Raw genomic sequence first — 17,185 nt, 5'->3', positions numbered from 1 at the left:
CACTTCCCAGATGGTGGGTGGCCGGGCAGAGGCGCTCCTCACTTCTTCCCGGACGGGGCGGCCGGGCAGAGGCGCTCCTCACTTCTTCCCGGACGGGGCGCCCGGGCAGAGGCGCTCCTCACTTCTTCCCGGACGGGGCGGCCGGGCAGAGGCGCTCCTCACTTCTTCCCGGACGGGGCGGCCGGGCAGAGGCGCTCCTCACTTCTTCCCGGACGGGGCGGCCGGGCAGAGGCGCTCCTCACTTCTTCCCGGACGGGGCGGCCGGGCAGAGGCGCTCCTCACTTCTTCCCGGACGGGGCGGCCGGGCAGAGGCGCTCCTCACTTCCTCCCGGACGGGGCGGCCGGGCAGAGGCGCTCCTCACCTCCCAGACGATGGGAGGCCAGGCAGAGGCGCTCCTCACTTCCCCGACGATGGGTGGCCGGGCAGAGGCGCTCCTCACTTCCCAGACGGGGCGGCTGGGCAGAGGCGCTCCTCACTTCCCAGACAGGGTGGCCGGGCAGAGGCGCTCCTCACTTCCCAGACGATGGGTGGCCGGGCAGAGGCGCTCCTCACTTCCCAGACGGGGTGGCCGGGCAGAGGCGCTCCTCACTTCCCAGACGGGGCGGCCGGGCAGAGGTGCTCCTCATTTCCCAGATGATGGGTGGCCGGGCAGAGGCGCTCCTCACTTCCCAGACAATGGGTGGCCGGGCAGAGGCGCTCCCCACCTCCCAGACGGGGCGGCGGCCGGGCAGGGGCTGCAATCCCAGCACCCTGGTAGGCCAAAGCAGGCGGCTGGGAGGCGGAGGCTGCCGCGAGGCCAGACCACGCCACCGCACTCCAGCCCGGGTAACACCGAGCACCGGGTGAGCGAGACTCCGTCTGCAGTCCCAGTACGTCGGGAGGCTGAGGCGGGCAGAGCACTCGGTGTCAGGAGCTGGCGACCAGCGTGGCCAAGATGGCGAACGCGTGCCTGCAGCCAAAGGAGAAAAAGCAGGCAGCGGTGGAGCGTGCCGCTCTGTGGCGCAGGCAGCAGGGAGCCAAGTAGATTGCAGCCTGGGCCACAGAGGGACAGGAGGAAAGAAAGAAAGAAAGAAGGAAAGAAAGAAGGAAGGAAGGAAGGAAGGAAGGAAGGAAGGAAGGAAGGAAGGAAGGAAGGAAGGAAGGAAGGAAGGAAGGAAGGCAGGCAGGCAGGCAGGCAGGCAGGCAGGCGGGAGGTATATTTTTAACTTTCTTTTTTTTTTGAGACAAGGTCTCACTTTGTCATCCAGGTTAGAGTGCAGTGGCACAATCTTGGCTCACTGCAACCTCTGCTTCCTGGGTTCAAGCGATTCTTGTGCCTCAGCCTCCCAAATAGTTGGGACTACAGGCATGCGCCACCATGCCCTGCTAATTGTTTTTGGATTTTTGGTAGAGATGGGGTTTCACCATATTGCCCAGGCTGGTCTCCAACTCCTGGGCTCAAGCTATCCGCCTGCCTTGAGCTCCTATTTTTAACTTTTTTTTTTTTTTTTTTTGAGATGGAGTCTTGCTCTATCGCCCAGGCTGGAGTGCAGTCGCGCGATCTTGGCTCACTGCAAGCTCCGCCTCCTGGGTTCACGCCATTCTCCTGCCTCAGCCTCCCGAGTAGCTGGGACTACAGGTGCCCGCCACCACGCTCAGCTAATTTTTTGTATTTTTAGTAGAGATGGGGTTTCACCGTGTTAGCCAGGATGGTCTTGATCTCCTGACCTCGTGATCCACCCGCCTTGGCCTCCCAAAGTGCTAGGATTACAGGCGTGAGCCACCGCACTCGGCCACTATTTTTAACTTTTTAAGAAACTGCCCAACTGTTTTCCAAAGTGATTGTACCATTTTTTATTTCCGCCAACACTACGAGCATTTCAGTTGTTCTGCATCCTCATCAGCACTTGGTATTGTCAGCTTTTAAAATTTTTAGCCATTCCCCTTGATGGTAAGTGGTATCTCTTGTGGTTTTGATCTGTATTGCCTGGATGAATAATGATGTTAGTCATCTTTTCATGTGCTTATAGGCTGTTTGTATATCTTCTTTGGTGAAATGTGTATTCAAACCTTTCACCCATTTTTTATTGGGTTGTTGTCTTCTTAGTAAGTTGCAGAGTTCATTATGTTTCCTGAATACCAGCCCTGGCTGGGCGTGGTGGCTCACACCTGTAACCCCAGCACTTCCAGAGGTGGAAGCAGGAGGATTGCTTGAGCCCAGGAGTTTGAGACCAGCCTGGGCAACATAGCTAGACCTAGTCTCTACAAAAAATAAAAAACAATTAGCCAGGCATGGTAGGGTGCACCTGTAGTCCTAGCTATCCAGGAGGCTGAGACGGGAGGATTGCTTGAGCCCAGGAGTTGGAGGCTGCAGTGAGCTATGATCGTGTCACTGCACTCCAGCCTGGGCGACAGAGGAAAACCACATCTCAAGCATAAAAAAAAAAAAAGAATAAGAAAAAAGAATGCAAGTCTGGGCCTGGCGTGATGGCTTACACCTGTAATCTCAGCACTTTGGGAGGCCGAGGCAGGTGGATCATTTGAGGTCAGGAGTTCAAGACCAGTCTGGCCAACATGGTGAAACTCCATCTCTACTAAAAATACAAAAATTAGCCAATGTGGTGGCAATGGGACGCCTGTAGTCCCAGCTACTTGGGAGGCTGAAACAGGAGAATCACTTGAACCTGGGAGGCGGAGGTTGCAGTGAGCTAAGATTGCATCACTTGGGTGACAAAGCAAGACTCCGTCTCCAAATAAATAAATAAATAAAAGAATGAAAGTTTGTCATTAGATACGATTTATAGCTGTTTTCTCTGTGGGAGGGATTTTGGGCAGAGAAGAGGCCCTGGTAGGGGGGGCGGGGGTCAGGAGGTGGCGGGAGTTCCTTGCACCTCACTTGAGTCTCAGCAATGCTCTCTCTTCTCTGCATCTGGAATTCCTAGGTGAGAGGGTCCCCCAGCTGAGCCACGGGAGCAGGAGGCTCATTTGGTCACCCACAAGATGGGACATTTACTGTCACCAGAGACCACCCCCACTCACCTTTGCTAGCACTGGAAATGCTGACCCAGCCTAACCAAGCTCTGAGAGAGCTGTGCCCAAAGCTCACAGTCCGGCTCCCTCATTGAACAAGCCACCAGGAGGGCCAGGTTCTGAGGACGAAGGGAGCAGTCTTGCACCCCAGCATGATTGACTCCCAGCCCCCAGAATTCCCGGGGCACCAGGAGCGTTGGAATGTTGGATTTAGCAGGCCCTGAGGGCCAGGGCTGGCAGGCATGCCCAATGCTGTCGTGGGCCCACCCCGACGTGTGGGCTCCACTGCTGTGTGCCTGGGGGCAGCTAGTTTTCCTCTGCTCTTATGGCTGCCAGCCCGAGGGAGGAGGTGATCCTTCACTCAGATGTGCCAGGACAGGTAGTAGCGTTGCTGACTCATCGGATGTCCTGAGAACACAGGCACATTCCTGCCGTGAGTGTTGTGGGTTGGCATCTGTATTCATCAGAACTTTTTTGGAAATGCAAATGACATTGTCCCTCAAATAGGTTTAGGGAAAAAAAAAAAAGGCCAGGTGCAGTGGCACACACCTGTAATCCCAGAAGTTTGGGAGGTTGAGGCGGGAGGATTGCTTGACCCCAGGAGTTTTGGACCAGCCTGGGCAACATAGTGAGACCCTGTCTCAACAAAAAACTTGTAAACTTAGCTGGGGCAGGGGGTGGTGGTGGTGGCATGCATCTGTGGTCTCAGCTACTTGGGAGCCTGGGAGGTTGAGGCTGCAGTGAGCTGAAATCGTACCACTGCACTCCAGCCTCCAGCCTGGGCAACAGAGTAAGATCCTGTCTCAAAAAAAAAAAAAAGGAGAGAGAGAGAGAGAAAACAATTGTGAGATTTGTTGGTTGAAGAGCTCAGTCGGGCACGGTGGCTCACGCCTGTAATCCCAGCACTTTGGGAGGCCGAGGGGGGCAGATCACAAGGTCAGGAGATCAAGACCATCCTGGCTAACACGGTGAAACCCCGTCTCTACTAAAAATACAAAAAATTAGCCGGCCGTGGTAGCAGGTGCCTGTAATCCCAGCTACTCGGGAGGCTGAGGCAGGAGAATGGCGTGAACCCGGGAGGCGGAGCTTGCAGTGAGCCGAGATCGCGCCACTGCACTCCAGCCTGGGCAACAGAGTGAGACTCCATCTCAAAAAAAAAAAAAAACAAAAAACGAAGAGCTCAAATGTCCAGCTTCAGGCTCAGCTGGATCTAGGCCCTCCTGGGGACTCAGCTCTGCTGTCTCTGTGTTGGCACCGTTCCCTGGCAGGCTCTCCCATGCAGTAACCAGGATGGCCCCTGCAGCTTCTGGCTTCCATCCTACACCCAGGCAGCCCCAGAGCAGGGAGAATTCTTCGTAAAGGTTTCAGCCACAGCCCAGGCCCTGGGACGCCTCACATGATCTTCTCTGATGGCCAGGCCTGCGTTATGCATCCACTCTAGGTGTGGTAATGGCGTCAACCCACATAAGTCATATGAACCAAGGATGGGGAAATGTAGGCCAGGAGCAGTGGCTCATGCCTGTAATCCCAGCACTTTGGGAAGCCGAGGCGGGAGAATTACCTGAGGTCAGCAGTTTGAGACCAGGCTGGCCAAGATGGCAGAAACCCCTCTCTACCAAAATACAAAAATTAGCCGGGCCTGGTGGCGGGCGCCTGTAGTCTGACATACTCAGAGGCTAAGGCAGAAGAATTGCTTGAACCCAGGAGCTGGAGGTTGCAGTGAGCCAAGATCGTGCCACTGCACTCCAGCCTGGGTGTCAAAGTGACTCTGTCTCAAAAAAAAAAAACTGGGGAAAAGGAACTGGGTGCGGTGGCTCATGCCTGTAATCCCTGCATTGTGGGAGGCAGAGGTGGGAGGATCACTTGAGGTCAGGCATTCGAGACCAGCCTGGCCAACATAGTGAAACCCCATGTCTACAAAAAATACAAAAATTAGCCAAGCGTGGTGGCGGATACCTGTAGTCCCAGCTATCCGGGGGCTGAGGCAGGAGAATCACTTGAACCCAGGAGGCAGAGGTTGTAGTGAGCTGAGATCATGACACTGCACTCCAGCCTGGGCGACAGAGTAAAACCCTGTCTCTAAAAACAATAATAATAACAAAATGAGTGAAGAAAAGGTTTCTTCAAAATCTGTGACCACAGATACGGCTGGACAGACAAGGGCATCTCCTGTATCAGAGATTTCCTGTGTTTCTGAGGTCCAGACGTGAGGATGCTTTTGCCTGGAATCCTCCATCCGACTATAGTGCTCTGAATTTTCTCTCCCCATTGGACGGTGCTCCCCAGGGCAGAGGCCGAGTCCTGCCTGCAGCTCTTGGGTAGGGATGGGGCCTGGCTCATGGTGAGCCTTCTGGAAACATTGGGTGCAGGAAAGTCTGTGAGTATAGGATAGTGGGGAAAAGGCCTGGGGGTGGGGGGCTTGTCCACCTCTCCAGCCCCCTGCAGCCAGTCCCATCTTGCTGCCACCTGATCCCCTAAACAGATAGCGTCATGCCTGGAGGCTTTGCTTCTCTCCAGAGTCCCTTTTGTCCTATAAGCTCTTCTGTGCTTCATCATAATGACACAAAGCTGGCCGGACATGGTGGCTCACGCCTGTAATCCCAGCACTTTGGGAGGCCGAGGCGGGCGGATCACCTGAGGTCAGGAGTTCTAGACCAGGCTGGCCAACATGGTAAAACCCTGTCTCTACTAAAAATACAAAAATTAACCGGGCATGGTGACAGGTGCCTGTAATCCCAGCTACTCGGGGACCCAAGGCAGGAGAATTGTTTGAACCCAGGTGGCGGAGGTTGCAGTGAGCCCAGATCGCGCCATCACACTCCAGCCTGGGGAACAAAGCGAGACTGCATCTCAAAAAAAAAAAAAAAAAAATTTAAGTTCCGGGGTCCATGTGCAGGATATGCAGGTTCGTTATATAGGTAAAGGTGTGCCATGGTGGTTTGCTGCATCTCTCAACCCATCACCTAGGTATTAAGCCCGGCATACATTAGCTATTATTCCTGATGCTCTCCCTCCCCCCACCCTACCCCTCAACAGGCCCCAGTGTGTGTTGTTCCCCTCCCTGTGTCCATGTGTTCTCATTGTCCAGCTCCCATTTATAAGTGAGAACATGCGGTGTTTGGTTTTCTGTTCCTGTGTTAGTTTGCTGAGGATAATGGCTTCCAACTCCATCCATGTCCCTACAAAGGACATCATCTTGTTCTATTTTACGACTGCATTTTTTTGTCTTTGTTTTTGTTTTGAGACAAGAGTCTTGCTCTGTCACCCAGGCTGGAGTGCAGTGGTGCCATCATATAGCTCACTGCAGCCTCAGCCTCCCAGGCTCAAGCAATCTTCCCGCCTCTGCCCCACAAGTAGCTGGGACTACAGGCATGTGCCACCACGCCTGGCTAATTTTTTATTTTTTATTTTCTGTAGAGACAAAGTCTTGCCATGCTACCAAGGCTGGTTTCGAACTCCTGGCCTCAAGCAATCCTCCCACCTTGGCCTCCCAAAGTGTTAGGATTACAGGTGTGAGCCATTGCCCCCAGCCCTTTTAGGGCTTTTTTTTTTTTTTTCTTTTGAGACAAGAGTCTTATTCTGTTGTCCAGGCTGAAGTGCAGTGGCGCGACCTCAGCTCACTGTAACCGCCGCCTCCCGGGTTCAAGTGATTTTCATGCTTCAGCCTCCCAAGTAGCTGGGACTACAGGCATGTGCTACCCAGCCTGGCTAATTTTTGTGTTTTTTGTAGACACGGGGTTTCACCATGTTGGCCAGGCTGGTCTTGTACTCCTGACCTCAAGTGATCCACTCACCTCAGCCTCCTAAAGTGCTGGGATTACAGGCATGAGCCACTGCACCTGGCCCCTTTTAGGGCTTTTAATGACCATAGTGAGCATGCAGCTCACGCTTTGAAAAGGTTTCACTCTGTCGCCCAGGCTGGAGTGCCCTGGAGCTCACTGCAGCCTCGAACTCCTGGGCTCAAGCGATCCACCAGCCTCAGCCTCCCAGAGTGCTGGGATGCGAGGCCACTGTACCCAGTCTAAAAGTGGTCTTTGTTGCAAACAGTTTGATGGATGCTCGTGGGATAGAAGATGAAACATCTTTCAATTGTAATAAATTTCTGCAACCGAACATAAATAAATAGACACAAAGCTTTAATGGTGGGAAGGCAGGCAGAGGTCGTGGTTAGATGATGGCCTGGTGTGGAGATGAGGCGGTAACTGCACACCAGGACGTAAAAGGGTAAGGCAATAGCCTCTCTGTGTGTTTGTCCTGCCCCTGCAGTAGATGGGGCGTGTGCTGGCATGGTGAGTCCGAGAGCCGGAATATGGCCCGTGCGGTAACGGGAGCAGTGAGCTGATAGGTTAAATCGGGCGTTGCCTCGTCCAGCCCACCTCAGGAGGGATGTGTGTTGCTCGATGGCCCCTGAGGATCTGGGGGCCATTGGGAAGTGATGATGTGATCTCTCCTGTCTCTGCCTGCAGGTGAGTGAAGATGGCAGAGAGGACGTGACCAGCACTCACCCTTGTCCACCTGCCCAGTGGCACCGCCATGCAGAAGCCCAGCGGCCTGAAGCCCCCCGGCCGTGGGGGGAAGCACTCCAGCCCCATGGGCCGAACGTCTACTGGGTCAGCTTCATCCTCAGCAGCGGTGGCCACTGGCTCCAAGGAAGGTACGTGGCACACCAAGGATCAGGGATGAGGGGACTGGCTACATGGGATGAGTGTTATTCTAGAAGAGTCCCAGGAGCACACTCTGTGACCAATCTGATGGGGGACTCTGAGTGTCATGAGCTCCTGTAATGGGGCCTGATCAACACTGGGAGGTTGGCAGAGGCTTCCCCAGGGAGGGGACATGGGAGCTGAAGTCTGGAAGGAGAATAGCTGATTCATTAGCTGAAGAGGAAAAGGGCCGGGTACAGTGGCTCATGCCTGTAATCCCAGAACTTTGGGAGGCCGAGGCGGGTGGATCACTGGAGGTCAGGAGTTTGAGACCAGCCTGGCCAACTTGGTGAAACCCCATCTCTACTAAAAATACAAAAATTAGCCAGGCGTGGCGGCAGGTGCCTGTAATCCCAGCTACTCAGGAGGCTGAGACAGGAGAATTGCTTGACCTCGGGAGGTGGAGGTTGCAGCGAACCAAGATTGCGCCATTGTACTCCAGCCTGGGCAACAGAGCGAGACTCCATCTCAGAAATAAAAAAAAGAGGGAAGGGTATTCCAAGTAGAGGGCACAGTACATGCAAATGCTCAGAGGCAGAAAGGAGCATCATGAGTACAGAAGAGGGAGAGAGCGTGGGTGTGGCTGGGGCAGTCTGCTGCGATGCAGGTGGACCTGGGTGACTTGGAGGTGTGCAGGGAGTTTCATTTCCATCCTAATAATGAGAGCTATGGGAGGGTTTAAACCACGATGAGTATGATGGAAGGAACTAGCAGCAATTTCTTACCTATTCTCTGCAGTTGAAAAAATTGTGATTGAGCTGGGCATGGAGGCTCATGCCTGTAATCTCAGCACTTTGGGAGGCCAAGGTGGGAGGATCACTTGAGGTCAGGAGTTCAAGACCAGCCTGGGCAACATGGTGAAACCCCGTCTCTACTAAAAATACAAAAATCAGCCAGGCGTGGTGGCGGGCGCCTGTAATCCCAGCTGCTTGGGAGGCTAAGGCAGGAAAATTGTTTGAAGTCAAGAGGAGGAGGTTGCAGTGAGCCGAGATCACACCAGTGCACTCCAGCCTGGGCTACAAGAGTGAAACTCCATTTAAAAAAAAAAACGATGATTGCTTCTTACCTATCACTTTGATAAATGATACTGTGATGAACATCTTTGTGCACAAAGCCTGGCTTTGATGACACTCCAGCCAGCAGGATAGGTCACTGCCCATCTTATCTGATTGGCACAAAGTTTGGAGAGACAAACACAGCTGGGGCCAGACTGGACAACCCGGGTCCCGGGGAAGGGGGTCAAGGAAAGTTTGGGTCAAAGTCATGGGCAGTTGGCAGGACAGGGTCCCTGGCAGAGCCAAATGGGCAGCATGAAAGGGCAAGGAAGCTGCAGGGTGAGGCCTGTGGGCAGAAGCCCATGGGAAGGGCCTGCCCAGTACAGCCTTGTGAAGGCCCAGGCTCTGCTCCAGGGTGGCAAGTCCTCTCCAGCAATGAGAAGCTAGACAAGAGAAAATTTGGGGGATGAGGTGAGGTAGGGAAGAGGTGTTCCATGTGGAGGGAATGGGTGATGCAAAGGCCCTGAGGCTGGAATGAATTGGGTTTGTTAAGAAAGAAAAAGGCCAGGGACAGTGGCTCATGCCTGTAATCCCAGCACTTTGGGAGGCCAAGGCAGGCGGATCACCTAGGTTAGGGGTTCGAGACCAGCCTGGCCAACATGGTGAAACCCCATCTCTACTAAAAATACAAAAATTAGCTGGATGTGGTGGCACATGCCTGTAATCCCAGCTCATGGGAGGCTGAGGCATGAGAATCGACTGGACTCAGGAGGCGGAGGCTACAGTGAGCCGAGATCATGCCACTGTACTCCAGCCTGGGCAACAGAACAAGACTCTGTCAAAAAATAAAATAAATAAAATAAAATAAATAAATAAGTAAAGAGAAGCCAGCATGGTGGCTCACGCCTGTAATCCCAGCACTTTGGAAGGCTGAGGCCGGAGAATCACTTGAGCCTAACTAACAGTTCCAGACCAGCCTGGGGAACATAGTGAGACCCCATCTCTACAAAAAAATTTTTAAATTAACCAGGCATGGTAGTGCGTGCCTGTAGTCCCAAGTACTCGGGAGGCTGAGGCGGGAGGATCGCTTGAGCCCAGGGATTGGAGGCTGCAGTGAGCCATGATCACGCCACTCCACTCCAGCCTGAGTGACAGAGCAAGACCCTAAAAAAAAGAGAGAGAGAGAGAAGAAAAGTCTGGATGGAGAGGAGTGTGAAAAGAGGTTAGGGAGGGCAGCCGGGGCAGACCTGAAGGACACAGGGTTTGGGTTTGTTTTACAAGTGGTGGGGGCCGGGCACAGTGACTCAAGCCTGTAATCCCATCTCTTTGGGAAACTGAGGCGGGAGGATCGCTTGAGGTTAGGAGACCAGTCTGGCCAACATGATGAAACTCTGTCTCTACTAAAAATACAAAAATTAGCTGTAATCTCAGGTACTCGGGAGGCTGAGGCAGGAGAATCGCTTGAACCTGGGAGGCGGAGGTTGCAGTGAACTGAGATTGTGCCACTGCACTCCAGCCTGGGCAATAGAGTGAGACTCCATCTCAAAAAAAAAAGAAAAAGGAAAAGAGCAGTGGGGGCCAGGCATGGTGACTCAAACCTGTAATCCCAGCACTTTGGGAGGCTGAGGCAGGAGGATCACCTTGCTCAGTAGAGTTTGAGTCCAGCCTGAGCAACACAGCAAGATCTCATCTCTACTAAAAAAAAATTAGGCACGGTGGTCCATACTTGTGGTCCCAGTTACTTGGCAGCCTGAAGTAGGAGATCCGCTTGAGCCCAGGAGGTCGAGGCTGCAGTGAGTTTTGATCACACCACTGCACTCCAGCCTGGGTGACTGAGTGAGACCCTGAGTCAAAAACAAAACAAAAAAAGGATGGTGGGAGTGGCTGGAGGACACCAATGGAAGAGTGATGGGACCTTGTTCACATCCCTTGGGCCGCTGTGCAGAGAACGGATTGTAGGGTTAAGAGCCAGGTGGGGATACCAGCGAGGAGGCTGTGGTTATCCGGGGGAGGGAGGGGTTCATTACCATGAGTAGGCAATCAGGGAAGACTTCCTGGAAGAAGTGTGAATGAGCTCAGCCTTGATAATGGGGGCAGGGCAGTGGGTGGAGTTTGAAAATGAGAATAAGAGGAGGAAGAAGGACCTGCAGACAGAGGGGGCAAGGGCGTGAGCAAAGGCACCCAGTGGGCTGAGCTTGGACCAGTGAGGAGTAAGGCTGTGTAACCTAATGGCTGGAGAAGGGCACCCACCCAGCCCAACCCTGGGGCTGGGGCATGGCGTGTAGTGAGAGAGTCTGATTGAACCTTCTAGGTACTTTCCCCTTTGTTCCTCCCTGATCTAGAGAGGCCCAAATTCTGGCTGTGATCCAGTTCTCATGCCCCTCCTAGCCCTGCTCCTGCTGTGTGACCCTGGGAGAGTGACCTAACCTCTCTGAGCCACAAATGGGATAATAGCATCTCCCTAATGGGGATCAAGTGAGTTAATGAACACGAAGTGCCTGCAGGTAGAAAACTTATTAAAGATTAATTTATTTTCCTTTCACCCATCCATCATCTCATTACAGGAAAATTTGAAAGTGATAAAAGAAAAAAAGTCCATTATCCTTTAACCTTCTCCCCTCCCCCTTACCACTTAACCTCATCACTGCACAGCCTAACCAGGATTCCATGAAGGATGGACCATGTTTATTGTGGTCCCACAGGATTCTAACAGAGCTGAGCATTTCCTATTGCCGACATTGGCAGTTCCTGAGTTTTAGCCATTGTCATGTTGCAGCGCAATTACTTTATTTTATTTTTTATTATTATTATTATTTTGAGATGGAGTCTCACTCTGTCACCCAGGCTGGAGTGCAGTGGCATGATCTCGGCTCACTGCAACCTCCACCTCCCGGGTTCAAGCGATTCTCTGCCTCAGCCTCCCGAGTAGCTGGGATTACAGGTGCCTGCCACCACGCCCGGCTAATTTTTCGTATTTTTAGTAGAGACAGGGTTTCATCATCTTGGCCAGGCTGGTCTTGAACTCCTGACCTCGTGATCCCCGCCTCGGCCTCCCAAAGTGCTGGGATGATAGGTGTGAGCCACCGCGTCTGGCCTTTATTTATTTATTTTTTAATAAAAAATAAGCGTGCAGTGTTTATAAAGTCTCCAGTAGTGTACAGTCATCAGTCATGTCCTAGACCTTCACATTCACTCATTCCCTCACCCAGAGCAGCTTCCAGGCGTGCAAACTCCATTCATGTTAAGTGCCCCAGACAGGTGTACTCTTTTTTCTTTTCTTTTTTATTTTTACTATTTTATTTATTTTTCTTTTCTTTTTTTTTTTTTTTTTTGAGACAGAGTCTCACTCTGTCGACCAGGCTGGAGTGCAGTGGCACGATCTCAGCTCATTGCAACCTCCACCTCCTGGGTTCAAGCAATTCTGCCTCAGCCTCCTGAGTAGCTGGGGCTACAGGTGTGTGCCACAACACCAGCTAATTTTTGTATTTTTAGTAGAGACAGGATTTCACCATGTTGGCCAGGCTGGTCTCGAACTCCTGACCTCAAGTGATCCACTGGCCTCGGCCTCCTAAAGTGCTGGGATTACAGGCATGAGCCACTGCACCCAGCCTCCATTTTTTAATCTTCTTTTTTAAGAAACAGGATCTTGGCCAGGCGCTCACGCCTGTAATCCCAGTCCTTTGGGAGGCCAAGGCAGGTGGATTACCTGAGGTCAGGAGTTTGAGACCAGCCTGGGCAACATAGTGAAACCCCAACTCTACTAAAAATACAAAAAATTAGCCTGGCATGGTGGTGGACGCCTGTAATACCAGCTACCCGAGAGGCAGAGGTTTCAGTGAGCCGAGACCACACCACTGCACTCCCGCCTGGGCAACAGAGTGAGACTCTGTCTCAAAAAACAAAGAGACAGGAGACAGGATCTTGTTATATTGACCAGGATGCACCTCCTGGCCTCAAGCAATCCATCCTCCCACCTTGACCTCCCAAATTTCTGGGATTACAGGCGTGAGCCACTACACCTGACCCATTGTTTGTCTTTGTTTTTTGTTGTTGTTTGTTTTATTTTTTTTTGAGGTGGAGCCTCACTCTGTCACCAGGCTCAAGTGCAGTGGCGCGATCTTGGCTCACTGCAACCTTCCTCTCCCTGGTTCAAGCGATTCTCCTGCCTCAACCTCCCAAGTAGCTGGGATTACAGGCACACGCCACCATGCCCAGCTGATTTTTGTCTTTTTAATAGAGATGAGGTTTCACCACGTTGGCCAGGCTGGTCTCAATCTTCTGACCTTGTGATCTACCCGCTTCAGCCTTCCAAAGTGCTTGGATTCCAGGTATGAGCCACCGCACCCAGCCTGTTTGTCTTTTAAACCTTATTTTTACTGTACCTTTTCTATGTTTAGCTATGTTTTATTTATTTATTTATTTGAGATAGGGTCTCGTTCTGTTGCCCAGGCTGGAGTGCAGTGGCGTAATCATAGCTCACTGCAGCCTTGACCTCCTGGGCTCATGCGATCCTCATGCCTTGGCCTCCTAAATAGCTGGGACTATAGGCGGGTGCCACCACGCCTGGCTACCTTGTAAATTTTTTGTAGAAATGGAGTCTTGCATTTGTTGCCCTCGTTGGTCATGAACTCCTGGGCTCAAGCAATCTTCCCACCTCAGCCTACTAAAGGGCGTAAGCCACCATGGCTGACCTAGATATCTTTTTTTTTTTTTTTTTGAGATGGAGTTTTACTCTGTCTCCCAGGCTGTAGTGCAATGGCATGATGTCGGCTCACTGCAACCTCTGCCTCCTGGGTTCAAGCAATTCTCCTGCCTCAGCCTCCTGAGTAGCTGGGATTACAGGCACCCAGCACCATACCTGGCTAATTTTGTATTTTTAGTAGAGACAGAGTTTCACCATGCTGGCCAGGCTGGTCTCCAACTCCTGACCTCAGGTGATCTGCCTGCCTTGGCCTCCCAAAGTGCTGGGATCACAGGCGTGAGCCACCACGCCTGGCCCTGGCCTCGATATCTTATGTTCAGATGTACAAACACTTCCCCTCTTGTTACAATTGCCTTCAACATTGAGTACTGTAACATGCTAAACAGGTTTGTAGCCTAGGAGCAGTGGACTAGACCATATAGGTTTGTGTAAGTACACTCTGTGATGTTCACAGGACAACAAAATTACCTAATGATGCATTTCTCAGATGGTATCCCCATCATTAAGTGATACATGACTGTATTTCCTTCCAGTCTATTTTCCTATTACACAAGTTGTTGTTTTATTTATTATTTATTTTTATTTTTTGAGATGGAATCTCGCTCTTTCGCCCAGGCTGGAGTGCAGTGGCACGATCTCTGCAACCTCTGCCCACTGGGTTCAAGCGATTCTCCTGCCTCAGCCTCCCAAGTAGCTGGGATTACAGGCAGCCGCCACCATGCCTGGCTAATTTTGTATTTTTAGTAGAGACAGAGTTTCGCCATGTTGGTCAGACTGGTCTCAAACTCCTGACCTCAGGCGATCCTCCCACCTCGGTCTCCCAAAGTGCTGGGATTCCAGGTGTGACCCCCGTGCCCGGCCACAAGTTGTTGTTTTAAACAGCTAGATCGTGCATTCTACTTTTTCTCATCTTTTTTTTTTTTTTCTTTTTTTTTATTAATTTTTTTTGCATACAAAAACAATAAACATTTTCTAAAAATACATACAAACAAAAAGATGCGTATCAAACATATTAGGAAGGTTGCACATGGGAAGTCGGGGAATAGAAATGGGGGTGGGAGTTAAAATAAATGAGAGAGGGACTTTATATGGATCAGTGATAATAACTCAATCCTCTATTTGACAAAGAAGAGGGAGAAGGAAGAGGAAGAAAAAGAAAGTGGGATAAAGGATCAGAAAGGGAGGAAAATAGAAAAAATTAGAGTATGACTCCAGGGTAGACCTGTTTTGTTGTCATTGAGTTGGTTGGTTGGTTTGTCTGTTGTATTCTTCATGTTTCGCCAAGTTGGCCAGACTGGTCTCGAACTCCTAGTCCGAAGTGATCAACCCGCCTCGCCCCCCAGAGTGCCGGGACCACAGGCGTGAGCCACCACGTCCAGCCCCCACATTGCTTCTGGCCTCCGTGGTAGACCTCCCAGACGGAGCGGCCAGGCAGAGGAGCTCCTCACTTCTACCCAGACACGGGGCGGCCGGGCAGAGGGGCTCCTCACTTCCCAGACGGGGCGGCCAGGCAGAGACGCTCCTCACTTCTTCCCAGACGATAGGTGGCCGGGCAGAGGCGCTCCTCACTTCCCAGACGATGGGTGGTCGGGCAGAGGCGCTCCCCACTTCCCAGACGATGGGTGGCCGGGCAGAGGCGCTCCTCACTTCCCAGACGATGGGCGGCCGGGCAGAGGCGCTCCTCATCTCCCAGACGATGGGTGTCCGGGCAGAGGCGCTCCTCACTTCCCAGATGGGGCAGCCGGGCAGAGGCGCTCCTCACTTTCCAGATGATGGGTGGCCGGGCAGAGGCGCTCCTCACCTCCCAGACGATGGGTGGCCGGGCAGAGGCGCTCCTCACCTCCCAGATGGGGCAGCCGGGCAGAGGCGCTCCTTACTTCTTCCCGGACGGGGCGGCCGGGCAGAGGCGCTCCTCACTTCTTCCCGACGGGGCGGCCGGGCAGAGGCGCTCCTCACTTCTTCCCGGACGGGGCGGCCGGGCAGAGGCGCTCCTCACTTCTTCCCGGACGGGGCGGCCGGGCAGAGGCGCTCCTCACTTCTTCCCGGACGGGGCGGCCGGGCAGAGGCGCTCCTCACTTCTTCCCGGACGGGGCGGCCGGGCAGAGGCGCTCCTCACTTCTTCCCGGACGGGGCGGCCGGGCAGAGGCGCTCCTCACTTCCTCCCGGACGGGGCGGCCGGGCAGAGGCGCTCCTCACTTCCTCCCGGATGGGGCGGCCGGGCAGAGGCGCTCCTCACCTCCCAGACGATGGGAGGCCGGGCAGAGGCGCTCCTCACTTCCCAGACGATGGGTGGCTGGGCAGAGGCGCTCCTCACTTCCCAGACGGGGCGGCCGGGCAGAGGCGCTCCTCACTTCCCAGACAGGGTGGCGGGGCAGAGGCGCTCCTCATTTCCCAGACGATGGGTGGCCGGGCAGAGGCGCTCCTCACTTCCCAGACGATGGGTGGCCGGGCAGAGGCGCTCCTCACTTCCTCCCGGGCGGGGCGGCCGGGCAGAGGCGCTCCTCACCTCCCAGACGATGGGAGGCCGGGCAGAGGCGCTCCTCACTTCCCAGACGGGGCGGCCGGGCAGAGGCGCTCCTCACCTCCCAGACGATGGGAGGCCGGGCAGAGGCGCTCCTCACTTCCCAGACGATGGGTGGCCGGGCAGAGGCGCTCCTCACTTCCCAGACGGGGCGGCCGGGCAGAGGCGCTCCTCACTTCCCAGACAGGGTGGCCGGGCAGAGGCGCTCCTCACTTCCCAGACGGTGGGTGGCCGGGCAGAGGCGCTCCTCACTTCCCAGACGGGGCGGCCGGGCAGAGGCGCTCCTCACTTCCCAGACGGGGCGGCCAGGCAGAGGTGCTCCTCACCTCCCAGACGGGGCGGCCGGGTAGAGGCGCTCCCCACCTTCCAGATGGGGCGGCGGCCGGGCAGGGGCTGCAATCCCAGCACCCTGGCAGGCCAAGGCAGGCGGCCGGAGGGTAGAGGCTGCCGCGAGGCCAGACCACGCCACCGCCCTCCAGCCCGGGCAACACCGAGCACTGGGTGAGCGAGACTCCGTCTGTAGTCCCAGTACCTCGGGAGGCTGAGGGGGGCAGAGCACTCGGTGTCAGGAGCTGGCGACCAGCGTGGCCAAGATGGCGAACGCGTGCCTGCATCCAAAGGAGAAAAGGCAGGCAGCGGTGGCGGGCGCCTGCAGTCCCAGGCAGTCCGCGGCGCGGGCAGCAGCAAGCCGAGTAGATTGTAGCCTGGGCCAGAGAGGGGAAAGAAAAGAAAAGAAAAGAAAAGAAAAGAAAAGAAAAGAAAAGAAAAGAAAAGAAAGAAAGAAAGAAAGAAAGAAAGGAGGGAGGGAGGGAGGGAGGGAGGGAGGGAGGGAGGGAGGGAGGGAGGGAGGGAGGGAAGGGAGGGAGGGAGGGAGGGAGGGAAGGAAGCTACTTTTTCTCATCTTAATTGCATCCTATGGGAAGCACCTCCCTGTGCTACTGCGGTATCACCTGCTGTCATTTGAATGGTTCCTTGGAGGGAACGGACTATAGTGTGGTGTGTGGTGTGCCACCTGCTTCCTAGTCACATTGCCCGGCGGTCTGGGGATGGGGACGAGGACTGGATGGTCGAACTGCCTGGGGCCTCCACCCTCAAAGCTGTCCCAGAGAGAGAAAGTGTCCCTCCGAGAATCTCCAGTTGACTGGGGAGACACACCTTGTGCCTGACCTTGGAGATGGTGGCAGCAGAGGCTGTGGCTGGGCTTGGTGGTGTCCTCTCCCTTTGCTGCACCCCAGCTGCTGCCTTTGCAGGGCA

At 54.0% G+C, this 17,185-nt stretch overlaps 1 protein-coding gene across 3 annotated transcripts in view; it reads left to right on the top strand.

Annotated features, from left to right (window-relative positions):
• CLIP2 (CAP-Gly domain containing linker protein 2) overlaps positions 1-17,185 on the top strand; it is a 119,927-nt gene that overhangs the window by 23,417 nt on the left and 79,325 nt on the right. For all 3 annotated transcript variants that reach the window (XR_010122559.1, XM_055292842.1, XM_055292841.1), the window contains exon 2: positions 7,477-7,664. Coding sequence is in view for 2 of the 3 variants with exons in the window: in XM_055292842.1 (XP_055148817.1) it covers positions 7,544-7,664 (121 nt within the window). In the remaining variant the exon portion in view is untranslated. The remainder of the gene's footprint in view (positions 1-7,476; positions 7,665-17,185) is intronic.

This window comes from Symphalangus syndactylus, chromosome 9 (assembly GCF_028878055.3).
Source record: "Symphalangus syndactylus isolate Jambi chromosome 9, NHGRI_mSymSyn1-v2.1_pri, whole genome shotgun sequence".
NCBI classification, from domain to species: domain Eukaryota; kingdom Metazoa; phylum Chordata; class Mammalia; order Primates; family Hylobatidae; genus Symphalangus; species Symphalangus syndactylus.
Note: the sequence above shows the minus strand (reverse complement) of the source record. Positions and strands in the feature narration are given on the sequence as shown.